This window comes from Ictidomys tridecemlineatus, chromosome 13 (genome assembly GCF_052094955.1).
Source record: "Ictidomys tridecemlineatus isolate mIctTri1 chromosome 13, mIctTri1.hap1, whole genome shotgun sequence".
NCBI lineage: Eukaryota > Metazoa > Chordata > Mammalia > Rodentia > Sciuridae > Ictidomys > Ictidomys tridecemlineatus.
The window spans coordinates 51,108,949-51,133,994 of record NC_135489.1 but is presented as its reverse complement, the minus strand read 5'-3'; the positions used below and the strand labels follow the sequence as shown (position 1 = coordinate 51,133,994).

The 25,046-nt window shown below is 38.0% G+C and overlaps 1 protein-coding gene across 1 annotated transcript in view; it reads left to right on the top strand.

Moving 5' to 3' along the window:
- The window catches only part of Myom1 (myomesin 1), a 128,999-nt gene that overhangs the window by 91,437 nt on the left and 12,516 nt on the right, over positions 1-25,046 (top strand). The window contains exons 23-33 of the mRNA XM_005337118.5: positions 7,684-7,840; positions 8,621-8,727; positions 8,839-8,883; positions 14,494-14,630; positions 16,702-16,846; positions 17,595-17,654; positions 17,942-18,009; positions 21,937-22,050; positions 22,699-22,786; positions 23,814-23,852; positions 23,948-24,053. Coding sequence (XP_005337175.2) covers positions 7,684-7,840; positions 8,621-8,727; positions 8,839-8,883; positions 14,494-14,630; positions 16,702-16,846; positions 17,595-17,654; positions 17,942-18,009; positions 21,937-22,050; positions 22,699-22,786; positions 23,814-23,852; positions 23,948-24,053 — 1,066 coding nt within the window. The remainder of the gene's footprint in view (positions 1-7,683; positions 7,841-8,620; positions 8,728-8,838; positions 8,884-14,493; positions 14,631-16,701; positions 16,847-17,594; positions 17,655-17,941; positions 18,010-21,936; positions 22,051-22,698; positions 22,787-23,813; positions 23,853-23,947; positions 24,054-25,046) is intronic.

The following is a 25,046-nucleotide window of genomic DNA, read 5'->3' as shown; positions in this document are numbered from 1 at the left end:
CAATTCTCAGGACCACATATAAATAAATATCCATCAACAACTAATAAAATATTTTTTAGAAAACTAGTTTGTAGCTATGAGTCTGACAAAGGTGACCTTCTTTACAAAAGTGTGGCAGGTATCTGTAAAAAGTGCTACACTCCAAGTAAATAACTATTGCAAAATTCCAGGAGAAAGCAGAAAAATGCTAAGAACAGATACACTAGGTCAAAGTAGATGTACAAGGGACACCAGGACATATGCTCCTATAGAAACAGGACCCTTCATTTGTCAACTGTGGGGATATTAAAAGTGCCAAATGGGCATATGTGAGGACCCAAGGGCAGTGTCTGCACTCTCATAATAACATTTAGATTGCTCGATGAGTCAACTCTTACTAGTCTAGTCATGGGTAAATCAAAACACACTTTAACCTGTAGATTCCCAATCAGATCAAAGAAAGCACAAAGCAATTTCTTAGTCGCTCTTCTCTAGCCTCAGAATGGCAGATGACCAGGCATCTGACATTAACTGTGTCATCACTAGGGAAATTTTGACACCAGGAAAGGATCTTTGACCCCCTGAGTGAGAGCTTTGTTTCACTGATCTGGAAGACTGTCCCCAAAGTCATTTTTGTGGCCCTTCCATTCCCAGAATGTAACTCCAACCAGCAGCTGCAGACAGGTATACACTAAGCAGCACCATATAGATGGGTTCAGGAGTCATTGACTCACAGTCTGAAAAAGAATCCTGAGACACACAAAGCCAAGATGCTTCCCCATACAGGAGCGCCAAAACTCCAGGGATGCTGGACTTATTTTATGGGCAACAAGCACATTCTTTCTTGCAACATGTATTTCTAGAATTCCTTCTGTTGCCTGATGCTGGGTGGGCCCTGGGGGTAGAGTAATGTGTCATCCTTACTGCATACTAGTTTACAGTCTTATAACAACAGCAGAGTTTACAACATGGTATGATGAGAGAGCTAGGATAATATATCTCCATAGCCAAATAGGCTATAAACCAGGTATCAAGGTTTTGTGAGTCCCTGTGAAAGCATATAGATAGCCCCAAATTGGCTATGCTTAGTAATTTTATTAAATATCAGTAGATGACTTTTCCTCATGTATTTATTTTAGAATGGATGGAATGTAGGGGCATGTTATCAATTTCAAGATTTGGGATGTGAAACTTAGATCACTGTTTCAGAAGAACTTCTTCTGGTATCCAGTATTAAAATTTCAGATAGAAAATCAAGCTTATCATGTAACAGCAAACTGCAAATACTTCTAACAGGATACCTCAAGTGTAACTGAATTCCATTTAAAAGTTAACCTAATCCATTGGGGGTTGTTCGGATCACTGAACTCCCTTTGAAGTCAAAGAATATGTAAGTAGATGAACTCCAGCCACTGCTACAAAATATGTCATGCTTTTCCATGAAATCCTTTAGCTAAAGAAGCCTATAAATAGAATAGGTGGAATCATATTTGGGGTAGATTTTTTGGTACCAAAAAAGACATTCTCACCTGATATTTGATATTATTAAAGCAGTATCCGTGGTTGATTGCATCAGGCCAGAGGATGGAGGTAGAGGCCAGATGAGACAGATCATATGAGAGCCAAGAGAGAGACCTGCCAAGGTGTGGCAGGTGATCAGGAGGGCAACAGCCTGGCAGTACAGGCTGCAGGTATTCTTAGCAGAGAAAACTGCAGTGGGCAGGAGAATCAGGTGATGGGCAAGAATCTGAACACCAGGCAGGGCCCCAAGAAAGAAATGGATCACAGAATGCTAGCACTTGGTCATGAGGAACAAGTCAGGTCAGCAGAATACACTGAGTTGACATCCTAGTAATGAAGGTCACTTTACAATCCCAGAGTCTAACAGTTGCTTGGCCCAGAGCCTGGTAAGGCTGAGAAAGCTACTACGTACCCAGGGGCCTCTTGGTGGAGTTTTGGAAGACTCTGAAGCAGGAAGCCAGACCAACTCCTAGCAATAAACTCAACTGGTTCCTTTAGAAAACCATCCTAAACTGTGCTTACTAATGGATCTTTCACCTACTGGGACAGTAGTTCTCAACCTTGGCTGTAATTTAGAATCATGCCAGGGACTTCAAAAGTATTGCCACCCAGACCAACTAAGTCAGAATCTCTAAGGCTGAGCCTATTGTTTGTTTAACTCCTTGAGTGATTCCAGTCTGAAACCAGGCTCAAGAAGTAGGCATTAGACTCTGAGCACCTTCCCAAAAGGGAGCTGTATCTTTTCTGTATCTATGCTGAGAGTCTGGCATAGTACCTGGTATAGTATATATTGTTAATCTACTAAACAAAAACATAATGAATAACAACTATGTGTAGCCAGTGAATGTGACTCAGTATGCACACTTCTCCCTGGGCATGTTGTGATACATGTCCTGGTTATAAAGGATGGACTGACTGGGAAGGAAACATCCAGAAAGGGATGCAGGGGGTCAGGCAGCAATCCTCACCACAAACGGGGCATCTCAGTACACTTCCATATGCTTGACTCTAGCCACTCTTTAGGTTTTTCTCAACAACAACAACAACAACAACAACAACAACACACACACACACACACACACAGTGGAGAAGGACAAATAGCTACACAGCATATAAAACAATACATTAATGTTGACATAAAAGACTTTAAACAATATGAGACAAAAAGCCTCATATCAAATTAGGAAGTATAGAAGAAGAAGGCAGTTTACAGAGATTTTATTTCACCTTTTAAATTCTATGTTTTTTTCTTTTAAGGAAAAATTTATATGAGAGAAAAGTAGGGCAGAGTTGGCTAATTTTCAAAAAACTCATAGTAGCCCTGGGCCACGTTCTAATAACCCATGTTCTGGGGCTTCCTGGCTCTTGGAAGACTGCTAAGATGCCATTTGTGTGACTGGATATTCCTGTGTCCTTATTAGGGCTTTGTTAAGGGTTGAGCAGTTGACTAGGGACAACTCTTATAAGAGTTTGCAAGTCAAAATCTCTCTTTTATTGCATTCTTCATGTTCTTGAACAAATTCAAAGATCATTTTTTAGAAAATGTAAGTCATGACAAACTTTAGTTCACTTTTCAAGCCCAACTTTTCTGTAAAAAGTGGGACAACCTTAGTCTGGAAGGAATCTACTAGGTTTCCTTTAAGATGATAGTAGAATATCAAACTTGCTTCCTCCTGCCCATTAAGTATCTGAATCACTTTGTTCATACTTTAATCAACTTAGAGAATGAATCAGCCATGAATTAATTGACATTACCTCAGCTCTTGGCCCAAGCTCATTTAAACCCTGGAACATTAAAAAAAAAATTTTTTTTTTGAGAATGTTACAGCTATACCTTTCTCTTGGACTTTTTCTCCAACACTGTACAAATTTAATCTCCCTATGCTGTTATCTGAAGAGTTAGCCTGGGGCATGTTAGAAATGCCATTGTTGCTTTATAGGTTAATACATTGGTTTTGGTTTTTCTAGAGCATTTATATAAAAGATCATCCATTTGAATATCATGTGTCTTTGTAAAATTGCAATAGAATTTTTTGCCTTTTATGTATTCAGGAACCCTTACTTAAGGAGTTATATTGTTCATTACTCTTAGATTTTAGTATCTGGAAAGACTGACCAACTCCACTTCTCTTATTATATAAAGGGAAATCTATAGTCTAACACATCCATATGAAAGAAAACTCCAACCTCATATTTTAATTGTTTTGCCTACTTTTAAGTTTTTCAAAAGATATATTTTTGCTTTAAATTCCTGCTTTCTCACATTTATTCCTTGTTGTCCCAAGTAACTTCTCTAAAGTGTCTACTAGAGCTGGGGATGCAGCTCAATGGTAGAGCGTCAGGGTTAATAAGGCCTTGGGTTTGATCACTATTACCATACACACACAACATAAATATATAAAATAAAAATTCCAAAACCACTTTTTTCTCTATTCATAAACCCAGAAGGAAGGATGAGTCTATTTTTTTTCCAAAGTCAATGTCAGTTTAATTTTCCACATCTATTGTTTGAGACTTAAAAATGCTATCTTTTGGGCTGGGGCTGTAGTTCAGGGGCACAGCACTTGCCTGGCATGTGTGAGGCACCGGGTTCAATCCTTAGCACCACATAAAAATAAATAAATAAAAATAGAAGGTTATATGTCCATCTACAACTAAAAAAATAGAAGAATATTGTTTAAAAATACTACCTTTCATTTTAAAAGGAAAATAGGTAACTTCTTTGGTTTTACTTCATATTTTCACAAAAGATCAACCAGTTACTTTTAAAATTTTCATTTTCCAGAATACTTCACTAAGATAGCTCTATATTTTCCAACAGCTAAGCAGGGCTATCCTGTTCTCCAAGTCACACTGGGTGTGGGACCAAATTTGGCTCAGAAACCTCAGCAAATCATGGTTTTAAATTCCAGTTGTTCTATACTTCCAAGCTTTAAAATGTCATTTTAAGATTTTTTTGATGGGGCTGGGGATGTGGCTCAAGCGGTAGCGTGCTCGCCTGGCATGCAGTGCGGCCCGGGTTCGATCCTCAGCACCACATACCAACAAAGATGTTGTGTCCGCCGAGAACTAAAAAATAAATATTAAAAATTCTCTCTTTAAAAAAAAAAAATCTTCCTAACCCTCCAGATAGGCAAACTCCATTTGTGCTTCTGTTTAAAAAAAAAAAAGATTTTTTTGATGAAATTATTTAAAAATAGGTTCCACATTTCAGTGAGCATTTCTCAGTCTCCTTGGATGCAGCCTGCTGAATCATACTTACCTTTTTCTGTATGGCTCAGAGCCACAAGTACCAACCTTATTTATGGAGCAGTATTGCAATAAGTGATGTCATTTTGGAATGAGATGCAATTCGTCCCTCTACGAAATAATGTCTTTGTGCCTGTTTTTTAGTTTTCCTGCTTGCTCTCATTTTCCTTACAAAGATAGTAGCTTCTTACTTCCTTCTCATTATTTTAGTTTAATCTACTGAGGGAAACCGACAAAATAGGCTAGTTAGAATTTTCTCCAGTGAAGTATAGATTCCATGTAAGGATCTATGGAATTCTTCAGTGTGTGTGCAGGACACTAGCAAGTGGACTTTGTCACATCAGCAAAGGCATGCTTTCTTATTTTTTGGTTTTGGGGAAGAGGCCAAATGGGTGAGCTTTTATAGTACAAAGGTTATCTACAGAACTGAGAAAAAAGCAAAGCTAATGGAATTGTCCATATTCTTTCACTTTTATGACTCCTCTGTTGGCAGAAAAATCCAATTTCTCATGTTAGTGAACATCAAGATTCTTAACCCAAGCAATATTTTTATGTTGTAAACTCAAGTCATGCCTTTAATATACTAAACAGCAAGAATGTGGATGATTCACTTCCTTTTAAGAAGGATTACAACTAAGATAATGAATGATTAATATGAGCAGTTATGCTTCCAAAATAGATAGTATGCAAAAGTCAAGAAAGATTTAGTCAATACCTAAGATTTCTTTCCTCTTCATAACAATACAATAAACAAAAAATCTTTGATTTAATATTCTTACAGGGACTCAGCCAGGCAAACTGTGTATTATAACACTAAGCCTCAACGCTCTTTGGTGTTCATTTTTTTTCCCTCAAATTTTATTTATTTATTTTATTTATTATTTTGGTACCACAGATTGAACCCAGGGGCATTTAACCACTGAGCTACATCCCCAGCTCTCCACCCACCCCTTTTTTAAATTTTTTTTTTTTTTTTTTTTTACTTACTTTGAGACAGGGTCTCACTGAGTTGCTTAGGGCCTTGCTAAGTTGCTGAAATGGCTTTGAATTGCAATCTTCCTGTCTCAGCCTCCCAAATCACTGGGATTACAGATGTAAACCACCACACTCTTCTCTGAAGTTTTAATAAGAATGCTTATTCAATATTTATTTTACAACAAAGGAATATGAGGATTGGTCATATGTTATCAAGAATAGAAATAAATCATGGTCTGCAACTTACTATGAAATAGATTAAGCCCTTTACAAAGGACATAGAATGAATGTTTCACTTAGGGAACAATTAAACTTTTAATTGATCATTATTTTAGGTTATCTGTATAGCCAAATAGAAAATCATCCTGTTTGGATTTTTATTTGTTTTGTTTTTGTGGTGCTATGGATTGAACCCAGGGCCTTGTGCATGCTAAGCAAGCACTCTACCACTAAGCCATATCCCTAGCCCCTGTTGGTTTCTTGAAGAAATTTTAAACATCTCCTAGAGCTAGTGTTCACTGAACTTCTCACTTTGTGGAGATTGATAGTTGAAGCACACACTGCCATTCATAAGAATCCTTATTAGGTCACCTGTCAGATTCAGAAACCATGATCATGTTCCTCATGCTACTTACAATTCAGACACACTTTTCCTCTTGGCCTTCCCCTCAGAGGATTTTGACACCTTTTTCCCACTGACAAGTTTTATTGATGGTAGACCAAGATGTTGGACTCCTACAATACAGTCAGAAGAGAAAACATCATTCCTTTGTGAGATATGTTTTGGAAAAATTTTAAATATATTTTTAAAAATAAGCCAGGCACGGTGGTGCATGCCTGTAATCCCAGCAGCCTGGGAGGCTGAGGAAGGAGAATAGGAAGTTCAAAGGCAGCCTCAGCAAAAGTGAGGCACTAAGCAACTAACTCAGTGAGACCCTGTCTCCAAATAAAATACAAAATAGGGCTGGGGATGTGTCTCCATGGCTGAGTGCCTCTGAGTTCAATCCTTGGTACCCACCCACCCCCCAAAAAAAGAATAATAATAATAAAAAAATAAAGCCATACCTTTCTGGGACTATAATTTTTTTAACATACTGAAACAAACCAATTTCAGGCTGACAATTGAATGAGTATATAAGTTTGAGTACAATGTTTTGCTTTTTTCAAACTGGATTTAGGCATAGATGTGAATGTTTTCTAATCTGTACAAACTCTTTTTGAATTGTGATATTAGAGACAGGTACAATTTATTATAACTCTCAAAAGAATAAAATAACTGAAAATACTAACCAAATTGTTTTCTTTTAAAATTCACACACCAATCTTCTCGAAACATACTGCCTCTCTTGAAACTCATTTCTATTTAAATTTTCATGCTGTTCAATAACAGCCTTTCTAGGTTGCTAGCATTCTAATCCAGAGGGACATTTTTAAATGGATTTATGTTTATATGATCAACATAATAAATTCCCATATATTTCTCCATTCTAAAATAACTGACAAATTCCCAACATGTGAACATAGGCAAGTCTTATTCGGTCTCCCCTTCAATTTCTCTTTAGTTTCTTTGTCCCTTTTGATCTTTTCCTAGTGACTTATTGGATATGGATATTATTGAAGCAAAAGTTATAATTAGGACCTGAGTTAGTTTTCTTTTTTCTCAAGGCAGTCTTGTCTCCTTATTGTAGTCAATCCACTCCCACAATTGTATCACCTGTCATATCAGCCAATTTTTCGCTGGTCCTGGCCAACCAACATTGTTCATGGCACGTTAATTTAAGTCTGTGTTACAGTATAGGAGCTGAATTTTAAGGCAAGAATGTCCATCCACAGTGATCAGTTGGGGCTCTTTCTTTGCCAGACTCAGGACCTTACTTTCAGGTAGAAGTAAAGTATCCCAAGGTAAGGAATTCTTACTTGCTGCCACAAAGTATCAGTACCTTCTTTTTGATCTTCTAGGAACCAAAGAGGTTGTTGTAAATGTGGATGATGATGGAGTCATTTCACTGAACTTTGAATGTGATCAGATGACTCCAAAGTCAGAATTCACCTGGTCCAAAGATTACATATCCACTGAGGACTCTCCGCGATTAGAAGTTGAAAGCAAAGGCAACAAGTAAGAATTGTTTTCATTTTAATGATGGGTTTCCTTTTCACCATAGGAGCATGAAGTACCTTCCACAATTCTGGAAGTCAAATGCGTTTGGTCAAAGAAAAGGCAATCAAACTATAATATTTTTTTCTACTTTGTACATTTAACATTTATGTGTTTGGTTGATTTTAGACACAGACTAGTGATAAAGTTTGCCAAGTTAGAAAACATAATGAACTAGACCATTGGTCCTTTCATTATTCATGCAACATGTTATGTAAGACCGACAAGGTGCTGGGATCTAAGGATACCACAGTCACAGATCCTGCCTCTGGAGGCACAGAGATTATACAGAGGGACAATACTAGCACTGTATAATAAATTCAGAAAAGGAAAAACAGGGGAAGCATAAGAGAAGCATCTAGAAATATCCATAGCATATTCTGCACTATGGAAGAGTTATTTAGTCCCCCAGCAAGGCTAATCAGTGAAATGTCTTTATGCAGGATGTGTGTTAGTATGAAGCATGGCTTGGGGATGGGAGATTTGTACCAGCCCCATCTCCTTCACCATCATCCCCTGGAAAGAGGGCAGGAAAGTCTTCCAAATGGAAATGACATTTAACCTGAGACATCAAGAATGAACAGGCTTCAGCTCAGCAAGGAGGAAAAGACAAGTATTCCAAATGAAAAGAGTATTCACGAAGATTCCTAGAGAGGGAGAAACACAGGCCCACAGTCCTGGCATGGCCCCATTCTAATATATATATATATATATATATATATATATATTTTTATTCTGTAGGACAAAATTGACCTTTAAAGACCTCGGGATGGATGACTTGGGCATTTACTCCTGTGACGTAACAGATACTGATGGGATAGCATCAAGCTACGTAATAGATGAGGAAGGTAAGATTAAGATCAGTTCAGTCACAATTCTAATGTTGCTTTAATTTCTCAGTTAGTCTCAAGTGACTTTTAGTAGTTCAAGGTGTAATTGTTTTCGGTTTCTCCCTACAGAATTGAAACGTTTACTTGCTCTCAGCCACGAACACAAGTTCCCAAGTAAGTGTGCACAATACATTCACAGATGTTAGCAGTCTTACCAGGGGGCAACTTTTGCAATAAAATCAAATGGCAGCTCTGATGGGATTCAGAGAAGAGGCTCAGCCAGGTATGGTGGTGCACACCTGTAATCCCAGCTACTTAGGAGACTGAGGCAGGCAAATTGCAAGTTCCAGCCCAGCCTGGGCAACCTAGTGAAATGCTGTCTTGGGTTGGGGATGTGGCTCAGGCGGTAGTGTGCTCGCCTGGCATGCGTGCGGCCTGGGTTCGATCCTCAGCACCACATACAAACAAAGATGTTGTGTCCAACGAAAACTAAAAAATAAATATTAAAAAATTAAAAAAAAAAGAAATGCTGTTTCAAAATAAAATATAATAAAGGGTTTGGGGTGTAGTTTAATGTTACAGTGCCCATGGTTCAATCCCCAATATCTCTCTCTCACACATACACACACACACACACACACACACAATAAATAAATAAATAATTTTTTTAAAAAAGACACTCTTGAGAACATATAATAGATCAGCAACTACAGAACCACCTTCTAGAAGTGGTATTTTTTCCCTTGCTCTTGTTTTCCATAGAAACTAAGATACAAACATAGAAAATATATCCTATGCTTTATTTCACAGAAGTGTCAGGATACATAGGCATAACATCTGAGCATTTAAGTTCTTCTCTTTTTACTACATATTTTGGAATCAGTTCTATCTCTTCTAGATAAATTCATTAATGTCTTTAGGCAAACTAACATTCTCTTAAGTGATGTTGGCACTTAATAGAAGAATCATAGCTCCAAATAAAGACAATCTAAAGATAGCACCTACCACTTTATACTCTCGGAAAATAGGGTAAAGATGCCTTGGTCAGAAAAAGAATCCTTCTGAACTACTTACACACCCTTAAATAAAGCACCTTCTACATGAAAGATTAAATTCCACAGCTGACACCGAAGAGAAGAGAAAGGAGTCTGAAATAACACTCAGAAGCTTCCACAGGCCTGACAAGATCTCTTACCCCTGCCAGTACTAAAGCATCCAGAAAGGCACACCGTAGAGCTTGAGAAAACAAATAGTAACAAAATACCCCCATTCTTTAAAATTAGGAACTTAAAGGAACTCCTTAATACTTAAAGATATCTTTTCTTCACAAATACAGAAGCTTCAGAAATCCCCCAAATTATATTCTTATCCCAGACTGTGGACAAAGCTATATTTTTGCATATGTGCATTTTTCTAGAGAGAAGATCCAGTATGTTCCTTAAACTCTCACTGGAGGCTGTGATTTTTCAAAAATAAAAATAAAAAATACTGCTCTAGAACCTACTTACTCTTACATTCCCCAGGAATTTCATTTTACTTTTTTTTTTTTTTGTATGGTGAAGCTGAGCGTTGGTGACTATTGGCCTCAGCCATGACGTTCTCCAGATGAACTCTTGTTAACAAAGCTGCAGAGTGAAGTGCTTATGGAACATGAATGTCAGGTGCAGACTTTATTCTGGAGAATCAGCCTCATGGCATTAAGCAAACCATTTTCATCCATACTCTTATCCACCATTAAACTGGAAACATAATAGCCCGAGTGATGTTTTAAAAGTTAATTTTGAAAAACAGCGTGGAAGGTAGAGGTCTGGCCTGGATGCTCTTCTTACTGTACTTTGGACTCACCCTGTGAACTGAGCAGCTCACTTCTATTTTCCTAGACCTTGGTTTCTTTTCCAGGAATCGCTATCAGAGTAGTTGATATCACCTACCGCAGAGAGCTGTCTCTGATGTAGGGTGCTTGCGTTGCTAATTCTCTCCTTTCTACCAATACTCATAGTGTCAAACGCTGATAGAAATGAAGAGAAGCAGCTGCATCTACTAATCTAGTTAGTCAGACAACAAAGGACCCGGATTGTCTAGGTAGCCATTGGTTTCCACGGTATTTAAATTCAGTTTAAAGGAGGGAGATGAAAAAAGACAGGACAGGGTGTCACTGTTGAGTTCAAATTGCCTGGGCCTCCTTGGAGTTCAGCGATCGCATGAAACTGGAGATGGTGGCCATAATTGCCTGATGTTGCTGTCATTTAAACTGAGGTATTTTATTTTGAATAAGCCTACAGTCTCTAATTGTTGGTGCTAGGAGAGGGGGTTGCAACAAACTCTAGTGTCCTTTATTATAGACTAGCTGTAGTAGCTTGGTGGGCACAGAAAATGTGTAAAATTCTCAATGCAATTATCAAATCTCTTACCCAAAGGAGTTTTCATTGCCCGTTGATACAGCATTGTAAATATTATGGTTCCAGCACTTTTCTCTCGCCTACCAATGTCACACCAATGAGGTCACTACATGAACATTTTCAGAGATCTGATGATAGGATCCAAGCAGTCTTTCTGATGATTTCTCAGCTTATACCCACTTCTTCTCAATGTTGACACATTAACTAAGTCATTTTCTTGAAATTTTATAAGGTTTCAAATGGTCTCATCTTCCTTACAGAATGTAAGAGTATGGTGTTCCTTTATCCTTCAGCACAGTGAAGTCCCATGTTAAGCTGTTGGCAAAAAAATATTTTGAAAGCCACTAAGCATATGCCTTAGACCTACAAATAACACATTTTGCTGGATGCGAGTTAACTGCCAGAGAAAAGAGCTGAAGGAAATTTAGAGCTGAGAAAAAGGGGGGAAATGTATAAAGCTAAAAATGGAAAATAACAGTCTGTCTTGCCAGTATTGATACTAAATTGCAGTGTGAAGAGAAAGCTTATCTGCAGGGGGAGGGTGTACTTCAGTGTCTTCAACAGCCTGCAGAATCTCTCCTCATTTGCAGGCACTGGTTATTACCCTATCTGGGTACAAATAATATATGTATGCAGACCTACCCAATCACATATATGTAAATATAGATATCTTGCTTTGCAATCTGAGTTGTCAACACATTATGTTTTATAATTGGTAGTTGGAGAATGTTGTGGAAGCAACTGGAAGAAGAAAAAGCCACAAAAATACTAATAGCTAACATTTACAGTGCACTTATCATATGCCAGGCTTTTTATAGGATATTTAAACAGAATTTATTATTTGAACTCCACAATGACCATAGAAGGTTGGTACTATGGTGACTTGACTTTAGAGATAAAGAACATGAGGTGCAGAGAAGTTAAGTAACTAGAGCAGTTGCACACAGCTGGGAAAGACCAAGTGGTCTGTCCCTGGTACCTGTTCCCCAGTCATGTCATGAGCTCTTCCTGTGCATGCACCTGGTAAGTCTGCTCTGTGTCCTCTGAGATGATTCATGTGGGTCTGTGTTCCAGAATGGGTTTCCAGAGTTCTAGAAGACTTCCTGCTGTGCTCAAGACTTACTTGTAGCAAGCATGAGCATTCTGTGGGGAGAAAGCTTAGCCTCTGCTCTTGCCACCCAGGGATCCCTCCATTATCTGCTTTTCCCAGACATCTGCTCTCATTGGAACACCAGGGGACAACTGGAATCAAGAGGAATACAGAAGAGAGGGAATAACCCTCACCACAGCGCTAGGACCCATATGTTACTAATCATTCCTGGGATTCCGTTTTCTCATCAGTAAAATTAGGGGAGGAAGACTCAAGATGGTTATCTTGAGCACTGATCATTATTCACAGAATCTTTATGTGACTTCAGTTTCTCAGCAGCCTTGATAGGCACTTCACATCCATGTTAGCAAGCGAGGAGCACAAGGTTTAAGGAGGAGAATAACTGTTCAAGAGGACGGTGTGACTCCACAGCCCATCCTCTCCCCTGTGGTGCATCTCCTCAGTAGATGATATCTGAGCATTCTTCAGTTCTCAGCCAGAACAAGCCCATGACTGAATTTTGTAGTGGGTAGGGAACAATGCAAAGGGCTCCCTTTAAGCTTGATGGAGTAGATTTAGGGTAAATACAAAGAATATTAATTTGCATTTGATACAAGTTTGTTAGCTTGTAATTTAAAATATAACACATGTTAAATTTTTGAAATAAGCTGAAGAACAATTTAGAGAAATAAATGGTACTAATTTCCCCTAAAGGAAGTTAAGGATTACTAAACTGTAAGAAACAGCCAAGCTTTTCCACAAAGCATGCCCTGGAGCCACGTCTGATAGAAAACCACGGCCAGAGGAACCTTTCTGGAGAACACTTCCAAGTTGTGAGAAATTAAAAAATGAGTTTTGAGATATCAGCCAACCTTTTAAATGTCACTGAGACTCAAACGGCTTAAGCAATATTAGTATAAATTAGAGATGCCATATGGTTCCTCTGTTTTCTAGGTGAAGAAAGCTATGCTGTATTTTGATAGAGCATCTTGATAGTGGCTCATTTATTTGCCTCTGAATAATTTTGCTTGGTCTTGGAACTAAAATGAGGTAATATATCACTGAGGAGAATAGGGTTTAAATGACTGAGTATACAGTCTTCCCGCAGTATTTGTGGGGGATTGGTTTCAGGACCCGCTGCCAATAACAAAATCCATAGACGCAGAAGTCCCTTTAACAAAATGACATAATATTCCACATATAACCCACCCTCATTCTCCCACATATTTAAATTATCTGTATTACTTATAATGCCAAATACAATGCAAATGATATGTAAACAGTTGTTCTGCTGCATTGTTTAGGGAATAATGACAGGAAAACAGTCTGCATCTGGTCAGGACAAATGCAATTTAAAAGAATGTATTTTGATCCATGGTTGGCTGAATCCCATGGGTGCAGAACCTATGGATATGGAGGGCCAACTGTGTAGTCAAAATCCATTTTTTTAAGATCTATATTTTAAAAAACATTTTAAAAAACCTGAAGTAAGTTAAATTAAATCAAATGTAACTCCTTTCTAAATAATCTGAAGTAATTAAGATACTAAACCTTAGAATGTTAGAGCTGGAAAATGACCATGGTTAATTAGGGCATTTAGTTTAATCCAATTCATTTACAGACACATCAAATGAGAGCCAGCCACACAAGGTAACCAGCCTAATGTCACACATTTGCTAGTAGTAGACCTTGGGCTCTCCTGGGGCCAGTGCAGAACTCTTCTTTAGATCTCATTATTGCCCTTGAATAAACCTAACCAAAGCCATAGAGGAGAGTCACAGATATTAGCTGGATGTGCCCCTAGAGATAAATTCATCTTCTTCCTTTTTACAGTTGAGACAACTGTGATTCAGTGAAGGTGAACAACTTTCCCATAGTGACAGCCCCAGGGTAAAAGCCCAGGTTTCCTGTCCCTCAATGTGAGGTTTTTCCTACAAAGCTCTCACTGCCTCTGGGCTTTGCAAAAGCACTATTCCCATTGACCTTTTTATTTTTTTCTTTTTGGTACTGGGGATTGAATTTAAGGGCACTCAACCACTGAGCCACATCCCCAGCCCCAATTTGTGTTTTATTTAGAGACAGGGTCTCACTGAGTTGCTTAGCACCTCGCTTTTGCCGAGGCTGGCTTTGAACTCGTGATCCTCCTGCCTCAGCCTCCCAAGCCACTGGAATTACAGGCATGCACCACCATGTCCGACTCCCATTGTCTAATATTTCACGTGTCGAACAATCCGTATCATTATTATCAGCTACCAATATAATTACTGTGTTTATTTTATTTTATTTTTTTCATAGCTGTCCCAGCTAAATCAGAGTTGGCAGTTGAAATTTTGGAGAAAGGTCAGGTCCGGTTTTGGATGCAGGCTGAGAAGCTCTCTGGCAATGCCAAAGTCAACTACATATTTAATGAGAAGGAAATTTTTGACGGGCCGGTAGGTTTTATGCTTTTTAGGTTTTTAAATGTATCGTTGTAGTACACATGGAGGATGCCCTACTAGAACATGGATAAAGTGTTATGAAAACTACTGGGCAGTAGAGTGGAGTCTAAATCATTCTTGTATGTGAAAAGAATGTGAAGAAGAAATACTTAGGAACTGTATTGTATTATTGAAACTGAGACACTTTTGAGATTGAAAGAGAGTGCTATTAATAATTTTTTCCAGGACAAGAGTTATAAATCAGTACTGTTTCAGGTAAACCAAGAAGTATAGTCACCCAGGGAAACAGAGCTGCCTCTCCTGAATTCATCGCACACTTCTACAGCTTGGTAAAAAATGTAAACTAGTATTCTCCATTTCAAAAGCCAGAACTCTGGCATTTTTTGTTTGTTTTTAATGAGCTGTTAAAAAAAGATGCAGGCCATCTTTAGTTTCTAATGTGTCAGAAACCCCAACAGACTTGATACATTACATGGAGAAAATAATATCTTGTTTCAGTGGCTCACGAAAATGCAGTAGGAATATCTTCCATTGCCTTTCTAGCTAAAAATGCAATGGATCCTTATTGTAAAACACTGTAATGATTCAGGACAGATGATACATTCTTACAACTTTTAATGTACCTGATTGTATATACTTTTGGAGCTTTTTTCCATACTTCTGTGTACGTCTATATAATGCTATTTCCTTTCCTTTTGATGTAAATTTAATTTTTATAGATAGACTTAATACATCTGAGCTTTTTTTGTCCTCCCCAAAGACATCAGTAGAGTCATGATTAGGCCAATGCCCTGATGTACTAAAGAACTTGGGGTTCTAGGTCTATAGCCCTCTCCTGTGCTGTCATGGATGTAAATGAAAGTGGGGAGGAGATATAGCTTATGGCCATTACTAGCAACTTATTATCTTTTTATTGCTGTTTATTTTAAAACACTTAAGGATCTTTAGTGAGGAATAGCATTTCCTTGTATGCACTTTTCAACATACAGGGTAACTTTGTATAAAGCTAGATCCCTTCACTTGTATGTCCACTGGGGTCCATCTCCTCCCCATTTCCAAAGTGTTCTCATCACCTGCTATGAGGACACCTGACTGGAGGACAGGAAGGAAGATTATGGTTGGCATCATTTCCCCCATAACCACTGACATACACACATGTGTAGACTTTATGTGTTCAAGCATGTACACATGTAGCCATGCATGCATACACTATTGCCTATGTCAAGTTCCATAGCTGGAGAGTTTAAATAGTTTCTTATTCATGACATAGGGGCGATGCTCTCTGGAGAAAAGAAGATGAAAGATGCAGGCTAGGGTCAGAGAAAGCTAAGTAAAAATTGGTCTCAGCTGGAGACTGACTTCCTGCAGAAGAGGCTCTGGGACATGAATTGTGCCACAGAGTTGGTCCCAGACCTGAGCCTTCATTCTGGGATATATTTTATAGCAAAACTTCATTAATCCAGATTTATGGAATTTGTGCCAGGGACTAAGATTTACCTTTACACTCTCTGAAAAAAAGTTGTCTAAACAATGTAACAAAACAACCTAATAAAAATGAAATAGTTTATTAAGAACAAATTGATTTTAATGCTTTAGAAGCATTTTAATTCATATATTATTAGCAGATATTTATTTATTGCCTATCATATACCAGGAATGTGCTAGACTCTGAGGATATAGCCATGAATGATAAGCTGTTTCCCCCATGCTACCTAGAGTTTTATATTACCCTGCTAACTAAAAAATAGTGTAATCTGGAAGGTAAAATGGGAATCTTAAACAACTTTTTGACAATATTTTGTAACATAGAGTAACAAAACTTCATTTAAACTTAACAAAATTAAATTTCAAATTATTTGGTCATCAGTTCTGATCTAGGTCATGTATTCATATAAGAAATATGTTCCTTTTTCCCAGGTGCAAGATTTTAATGAACTTGCTTGGTTGTCAGGAAACAATATTTAAAATGTGATTCTTGGGCTTCATTTTTATTTCATCAGACTTATTGTCATCAAAGTGAAACGTCTACCTCACTGATTTCTCTTTTTGTCTTTTCACATTGAAGAAATACAAGATGCATATTGACCGAAACACTGGCATAATTGAAATGTTCATGGAAAAGCTGCAGGATGAAGATGAGGGAACATATACGTTCCAGATTCAAGATGGGAAAGCAACTGGCCATTCTACTCTTGTCCTCATTGGAGATGGTAAGAATCCTGAGGAACAATAACTGGAAGGCCTTACTGTTCCCTTCCATGCCAATACCCCTTGACACAAAGAGGTCCTGTGAAAGGTAATGGGAATTGTTCCTTATTTGGATGCCTATGATCAAAATACAATTTTCAGTTAATATTTTGCATAGTATTTCATTTCAGGAATAAACATTAATTTAAAAGAATACCAAGTGTAGCCCTGGCCCTTAAGCAAGGCTGCATTTAAATAGTCTCATGTATAAACAAGCATTTCTTACTAAAATCTACAGTGAAAGAAGTTATAGCACAACCAAGATTGTATATGTGTCTCAGAAATAAGCCAGGACATTGTTTTACAATATGTACTTACTCTAACTTAACTTGAGAAGAAAAATATGCAAAAATACTGCATGCCAAATCTGTTAATCATATATTATAACTAGATTGTGGTAGTCAGCTGCCATAAACCCCTGTGAAAAATGCTAAGATTTAAAATGTGGCATTTAACCAAGCATTGGCAAGGCTGCCAGATCTCTGCGATATCCAATATCATTTCACTATTTCCTACCTTTATGACCTTGGAAAAGTTACTTAACCTTTCTCAGCCTATTTATTCATCTATAAAAATCAAAATGAGTAGAGTCATCACAATGTATGAGCATGGTAATAACAAATATAAGTCATTTAGCAACGGTGGCTGGCTTGGGCATGGTATTTATGCTGTTCAACTCAATTTCATACTCCATTGTTTTTCAATTTCTAGTTTATAAAAAGCTCCAGAAAGAAGCTGAATTCCAGCGACAAGAATGGATCAGGAAACAAGGTAAAAACAGGCAGAGAGAGAGGGGAAAACCAAATTTTATATAAAATATTCCAAGATTATTTCCATAACAAATTAAATGAATAGTATTGATTATGTTACTAATACCTGATGAAATAAAAAAGAATTGAAAATATTGGTCATTAAATATTCAGACATTAAAAATAGAACTAAATCGATAATTTTTAAAATTTGACTTCAAACAAAATTATTTTAGGATTTAAGAATGAGCTTTGATCTTGCATTTTGTGATTGATAAAGTGATTATTTATGTCATTAAAATTTTATAGGTCCACATTTTGCTGAGTATTTGAGTTGGGAAGTGACAGGTGAATGTAATGTACTGTTGAAATGCAAGGTAAGAGGTGGATACATTTTTAATATTGGATTCAAGGGAAATATATAGAAAATAGAATATGGAGAAGAAGATCAATTTTTTATCTCATCCATTTGAGCCAAAATGATGAGCATCACTTCTTTACTGTTGAGTATTACTGTAACCATTGGTTGGGAAAGAACATTTAAAGTAAAACACCCATAAACCTGTGGGAAGGCAAGGTGATTGTGCCTATTTGTTACCCAGGACCTCTTCATTATGAGTTGAATATCCCTTTTCCAAAATGCTTTGGACAAGAAGTATTTTGAATTTTGAATTTTTTTCAAATTTTGGAATATATATATTTGGGGGCAGAGGCTAGGGAGAAGATATCTTGAGGTGGGACCGAAATCTAAACACAGAATGAATTTATGTTTCACATCCACCTAAACACACAGGCTGAAAGTAATTTTCTACAACATTTTAAAAAATTTTATTCATGAACATGGCATGGAATTTTCCACTTGTAGGGTCAAATTGGCATTCAAAAGTTTTAGATTTTGGAGCATTTTTTATTAGGTGTGCCTAACCTTAACCTCAGAAGACTCACATTGGTTTTGTCTTAGGCCAAATCTATATTTAAGTGGTAGATCTATTCCAGACTTATCTTAGCTGCAGTGTTATTTGGTGGACTTCCTATCTAAATTGTGAGACCAGCACAGCAATACCTTTGAGTGTTTTCCAGGTGTTCTCCTGATTCTCACCACTGTGCCACCTTAAGAGGCAAGGCTTGGAAAGGAATTTATAGCTTACAACCAATTGTCTTATTAGGCCTTTGGAAAGATTTTTTTTTTAATTCTATATAGCATTCTAAACTCTTTTGGATCTCAGCATATTGTATTAGTCAGATTTTCATTGCTGTGACCAAAATACCTAACAAGAACAACTTGGAGAAGGAAAAGTTTATTTCATGCACAGTTTCAGAGGTCTCAGTCCATGATTGTTTGACTCCATTGCTCAGCGGGGTATGAGATAAGGCAGAACGTCATGACGGAGGCATTGTGGAAGAAAACTACTCAGCCAGGAATTCAGGGTGTGGTGGGGGGGGGGAGAAGCCAAGGACAAAATATAATCCCCAAGGGCACAGCCCCATTTCCTACGTCATCCAGTCAAATCCCACCTGCCTGTGTTACTACCCAGTAATCTGTGCAAATCATTAATCCATCAAATGGATAAATCCGCTGATAGGTTACAGCTCTCGTATCTAATCATTTCACCCCTGAACATTCCTGCATCATCTAACATGAGCTTTTCAGGGCCACCTTATATCCAAATCATAACAAATATGTTCTCTAGCTGAGTGAATCATCAAAAATGTTTGTGGAGAGGATGGAGATTTAGCTCAGTGGTAGAGTACTTGCCTGGCATGTGCAAAACCCTGGGTTTCATCCCCAGCACTGCAAAAAAAGAAGAAAGAGAGAAAGAGAAGGAAGGAAGAAGAGGAGGAGGTAGAAAAGGAATAAAGAAAAGGAAAGGGAAGGGAAGGGAGGGAGGGAGAGAGGAAGGAAGGAAGGAAAAGCTTTTGGCAAGCCAAGCATTGGTGGTGCATGCCCATGTCCCAACCACTTAGAACACTAAGGCAGGAGGATCACTTGAGTCCAGGAGTTCAAGGGAAAGATAGCAAGACCCCCATCTCAATTTTTTAAAATTTTTTAATTAAAAAAGAAAAAAAATGAGAAGGCACTGTTGAATAAGGGAGGGGTTAGATTGTGTGGTCATGGTGGCCAGCAGTAACTCAAAAACAGAATCATGGATTTGGCACTTGCCATGCAGTTGTCATTATATAAGCCAGAACCCAAGTGCCCTAGTCTTTACTAGGTCTGAAAAACTCAAAGAAACAGCAGTTCACCAGAAAAATAAATTCTAGCTTTCCTCTCAGGAAGTGGCAACACTTCTTGAAAAACTCTTTCTCAGGCTGCAGCTCACCCTCTCTCTATCACCCTGGCTACCCACTGCCTTACTGCCCCTACTCACTTTACATCTTAATGACCTGTTACACCAAACCATCCCTCCCTAGAACCCCACACCTCCCACTCCTTTCTGTGCTATCTGTTTCCCTTTGGGAGGTGAACACTCCTGTCCTATTCAGATGACTCTCCTAGAAAACTCAGCCCTTTCCCAGATTCTGACCAACTAAAGGAAGCCTAGAAGTAGGTTATGAATATTTACACATTCTATATTATGCTGCTGTTCCAAGTTTTTCAAATGGCCCTCTTCTTTCAACTTCTCTGGCAAAATCCTTTCTCAAGGCCCAGCTCAGCCATCTCCATAGGACTCCTCCTCCTTCTCAGTCCAGCTAGAATGAAGCTTCCCCTATTACCCACACCTCTTTGTTACATTATGGCAATGTGTGTAAATTTAGTAATTTACTATTGCATTATACTCCTTGTTGTATTTACAGCTAAACCTTCAGACTCATGAGACTATCACAGACTCAGCTGGCGCTAGTCTACTCCAAGGGATTGAGGAGGAGCCCAGATCTTTGCAAAGGCAGTGCTGGGCATTCCTACCTACAGGAGTTCACATGAGCAGCTGTTCCCTTTGCTACCTCCAGGTGACAACTGAGGTGCAAGGAGAGAAGGTCCACATTGATGCAGGAAGCAATGTGGATTTAAGACACCACATGGCTCCAATGATCCAGCCTCTTGTAACAGCACCCTAAGTGAGATTCCAGGATCCCTGCAACAAATCCGCCCACATTCCAAGAGTTGGTGTTCTCAGAGAAACCCAGAGCGTTGCTATCCCCTCCTAGTCCAATGCAACTCTTCACTCGGGGCCACTTTATCATAAGTAATGTCACCTAGTAACCCGGTTACTTTCTATAAATCATGGATTTGTTTGCAGGGTCATAAGGGACATTCGCGTGTATGGGTTTCAATACGGTTGCCAGTATTGGTTCTTATGTTCATTTATTAGCTGACATTTTTTTTAACATCTTAAAACTTGTTCAAACGTGTTTATAATGAGACTAAACATTTTTTTCATGTGTTTTGTAGTTGTATTTCTTTTGGTGGGTGTGTTGTATGTACATTTTACAAGTTATTCAGTGGGGTCTTTGGGGTTGTTTTCTACATTGTATGAAGTTTACTCCTTTCATACAGTTTTAATTATATAAGAACTACATGCATATAGTCTCCTTTGTAAATAAAAATTCAAATTTTATATATAAAGCTCAGGATCCCTTTAACCATAGGAAATTATTTAGTCCATCTGAAATATACAATATGATATGTGTGTGAAATGAGATCCAATGAGTCTTCTCAATATTACTAAGCAATTAATTTATTAAATCATACTTCCCCTTTACATATGTTTGCAGTGCTTCATTATTTATCTTTTATCAAATTTTCAGATACAGATTGAAAATTTGATAAAATTTTCAATCTGTGCCTTTAATAAAGCCATTCGTTTTTAGGACATAGGCTATATTTTAACAGGTTTTGCCTTACTTTGGTCTTGAGATTTTTATTTTCACTCAAGTGAGTAGGTTAATGTGTATATATTATTTCTTACCTACCCAATGATTTTTTTTCATTGATTAATTGAGACAGGGTCTCACTGTGTTGCCCAGGCTGGTCTCAAACTTGGGCACAAACAATCCTCCTGCCTCAGCCTCTGGAGTACAGGGACTACTCATGTGCCTCACTATGCCCAGCTCACATAATAATTTTAAAATAATGTTCACTGCTGGAAATAGAGATAATTATTGACTTAGGTTTATTCATTGGGATCCACTTTATTCTAAACCCTGTCCTCAATAGAAATAGTTTTCAATTGATTCCTTAGAAATTGGTGTCTTCTGATTCAGTGTTCAAACTTTTTCTTCCCTACCTGGCTGCATTTAGAACTGCTTAGTTTCCTAAGAATACGATCTTATGTCAAGAAAGGTAATTATGGCTTTTCTGCTAGGTGGCAAATATTAAGAAGGAGACTCACATCGTTTGGTACAAAGATGAGAGGGAGATATCAGTGGATGAAAAGCATGACTTTAAGGATGGTATATGTACCCTGCTTATAACAGAGGTAGGTGACTGAAAATGTGAAATGTGGTGTATTAGCTCTCTACCCCACATCCTCCCAGCAAACACTAGACTTTATATTCATTTCACGCCCTGGGGATTTACAACAGTTTACTTCTAACTGCTGTAGGAACACAAAAGCATTTCTACCTTGTGATATGCGTGGGCTTGTCAAATATCCAATCAGTACCAGCTGGATGCCACAACTCTTGCTTTTTGTGTTACTTTTTTTTTTTTAATGTAGGTAGCTAAGTATTATTTGTTATTTGTATGCAAGCTTCTTAATAACTTGTTTCCTGAAAGAACAGAGATGATCAGATGCAGTATTCATTAAGCATACAGACGTTTTGTCTAAAAGAGCACAGTTTCAACTATATGGATCATTAGTTTTAAATAAATGAGGGCATAGCAAAGGATTTAAAGACTTTGGCTGAAATCAATTATAGCCTTAGAGGGTAACAAAATCAGGATGACTAGCTAGGCAAATTATTATGGATAAACACATCTATGAATCGTTCATCACTTGCGTGGCTAAATGCTTATTTGGTCTGTGTTTTGAAGGCATTTCATAAATCAAGGAATTGAAAAATGCTGTTTACCATACCCTAAACTCTACAACAAGCTGCAAAATAATTTATCAATTTCCCCTTAGTTTTCCAAGAAGGATGCTGGATTTTATGAAGTTATCCTAAAAGATGATCGAGGAAAAGATAAGAGCAGATTGAAGCTTGTGGATGAAGGTCAGTCCACCAACTGCTGTGATCTATTCTTGTGTGTTTTCTATGAAGGTTACCAGGATTATGGTGGAGACTGGGCTGATGACTGAAGTCATATTGATTTTTTTTTGTCCATAGATTTCAGTTTAATTGAAATTCCAGCAGAGTAAACTACCATTTTATTTTTTTTTAATCATTTTTGGTCTTCCTAGAAATCAAAAGTGTACTTTTGATTCTCAGAAAATTTATAGTACATAGGGCACTAGGGGTCTGTTTTCAATTTAAGTCATTATTTTTGTTTCAGTTCTATAAAAAGATTCCATGATCAAAAACTTCTATGAGAAGCATGTTGAAAAATAGTCCATTGTTAAGGATAGCGGTTTATATGTGAAATTTGAAGCCTCACAGTTATTAGCCAAGCAAGAAAGCCGTTTCCATTTCAGAGACTACTAAGGACAAATATAGCATGATAATGAAAATATTTTTGTGACATTCCCCTCCCACCAAACTTCTAATTTTGTTCCTAAACAAGATCTTTTAACAGTATTTGCTAACCAACAGCAGAAGTTTGACTTTGATTTCACTTTCCTACTCTTGGCAAAGGCAGGGTTACATGTTTATCAGCAAAAAGCATTATTAGGCTGAGGAAGTTCAGTCAAGAGAGATGGTTAATTCATTATGAATTGATGACACAGATAAGAAAACTTCCTGTACTATAAACTAAAGCTTCCTGGGACTTGAGAAGGAAGAAAATCCTAAAGCCAAGAACCTTCCTGGAAATCTCACTATGGTTCTTTCTCTAAAATATAAACCTGGTGGTAATTACAAAGAATTAGCAGGAAAAAAATATATATCAAAGTAAGCAGAGATCTTTGAAAACCTGATAAAAATTCAGTTGACCCTCAAAGAGCACTGATTTTCAGTTGGTCAACAAATTGACCTTGTGTCCAATGCCCTCCACCACACAGTTTTTGAGAGTTAACACTTTAAGTTTTGACCTTATGTTGAGTGTGTTTTTGCTAAAATTTTGGCTATGAACTTCTATCCACAGCCTTCAATGAACTGATGACTGAAGTATGCAGGAAAATAGGTAAGTTAAGATTTTCTCACCACAGCAATGCTTTACCATTCTCCTTCCAGCACGGACTTACAAGTGTATCAAATATGCTGTGTTCTTCTTTTCAGCTTTGTCTGCTACTGACCTGAAAATCCAGAGCACAGCCGAGGGCATCCGACTGTACTCTTTTGTTACTTACTACCTGGATGATTTGAAAGTTAACTGGTCCCACAAGTAAGTAAATGGAAACTTTCTTGCTGTATAGAAATTCTTTCTTCACTAGGGAGTGAAGGGGGGTGGGAAAGCTGTGCCTTTCAGATAAGGAGACTTCTTAATTCACAGGTCTGACTTAGGACAGGAACACCCAGGCCATTCACTTACTACAAGGTTAGCTCTTTCCCTCACCATGTACATGGTGAAGCCAGTCATGGCTACAATACAACATCTTCCTTGGTGACCTACGAAGTTCACCATTCACAAACATCTCTATAAAGGAACCTCTACCTCCAACTGGTAGTGCTCAATTGTCCCTGCTTTGCTAGGTCTCCAGACCACATTCTCGGGCCTCTGTTTCTATATTCAGCTAGCACATGCTGTGTTCTGGAACAGAACAAAAGCAGAGTGCATCAGGAGGCACCAGATTTCCTGTTATGTAAAGTAATGGCCGTACCAAGAAGCTTCTTCTAGAGGAGAGCTCAAGCTTATCCTTGTTGTTTGCATGAACTGGCTCAGTTGGGCATTAGCATGTTTCTTGTCCACCCTCGGAAGGCTTTGGAGACCTCAAGATGACTTTGGGGATTTGTGTTTGAACTGGATTGAGCCTGAAGATTGGTCCTAATCCCAGGCTGCCTTTGTGGAGTTACAGAGGGATTGCATTCATGTTCAAGAACCAAAATGGGTTTCTAAATCAAACCAGTCCTCTCCTTCACAAACTTGTCAGGGTTCTTAACCTCTGTGCTTCCTTAAGATATCCTGAGCTGAAAGTGAACAGAGAACAGGCGTAGATAATCTTTGGTGGGTGTAGTCAACTGCAGTCCAATCTTAGGATGCAATGTACCTCCATTCCAAACTACCTAATGTTTTTCAGAACCTCACTAAAAAGTAGGTCCTGTGGGGTATCTCCAGGAGGACGCAGATAACGATTGTTTATTCATGCTGTGCATTTACAGTGGACATTGACAGTATGCTGGGCACTGTTCCTACTCTTTGGATATATGGGCTATTTCA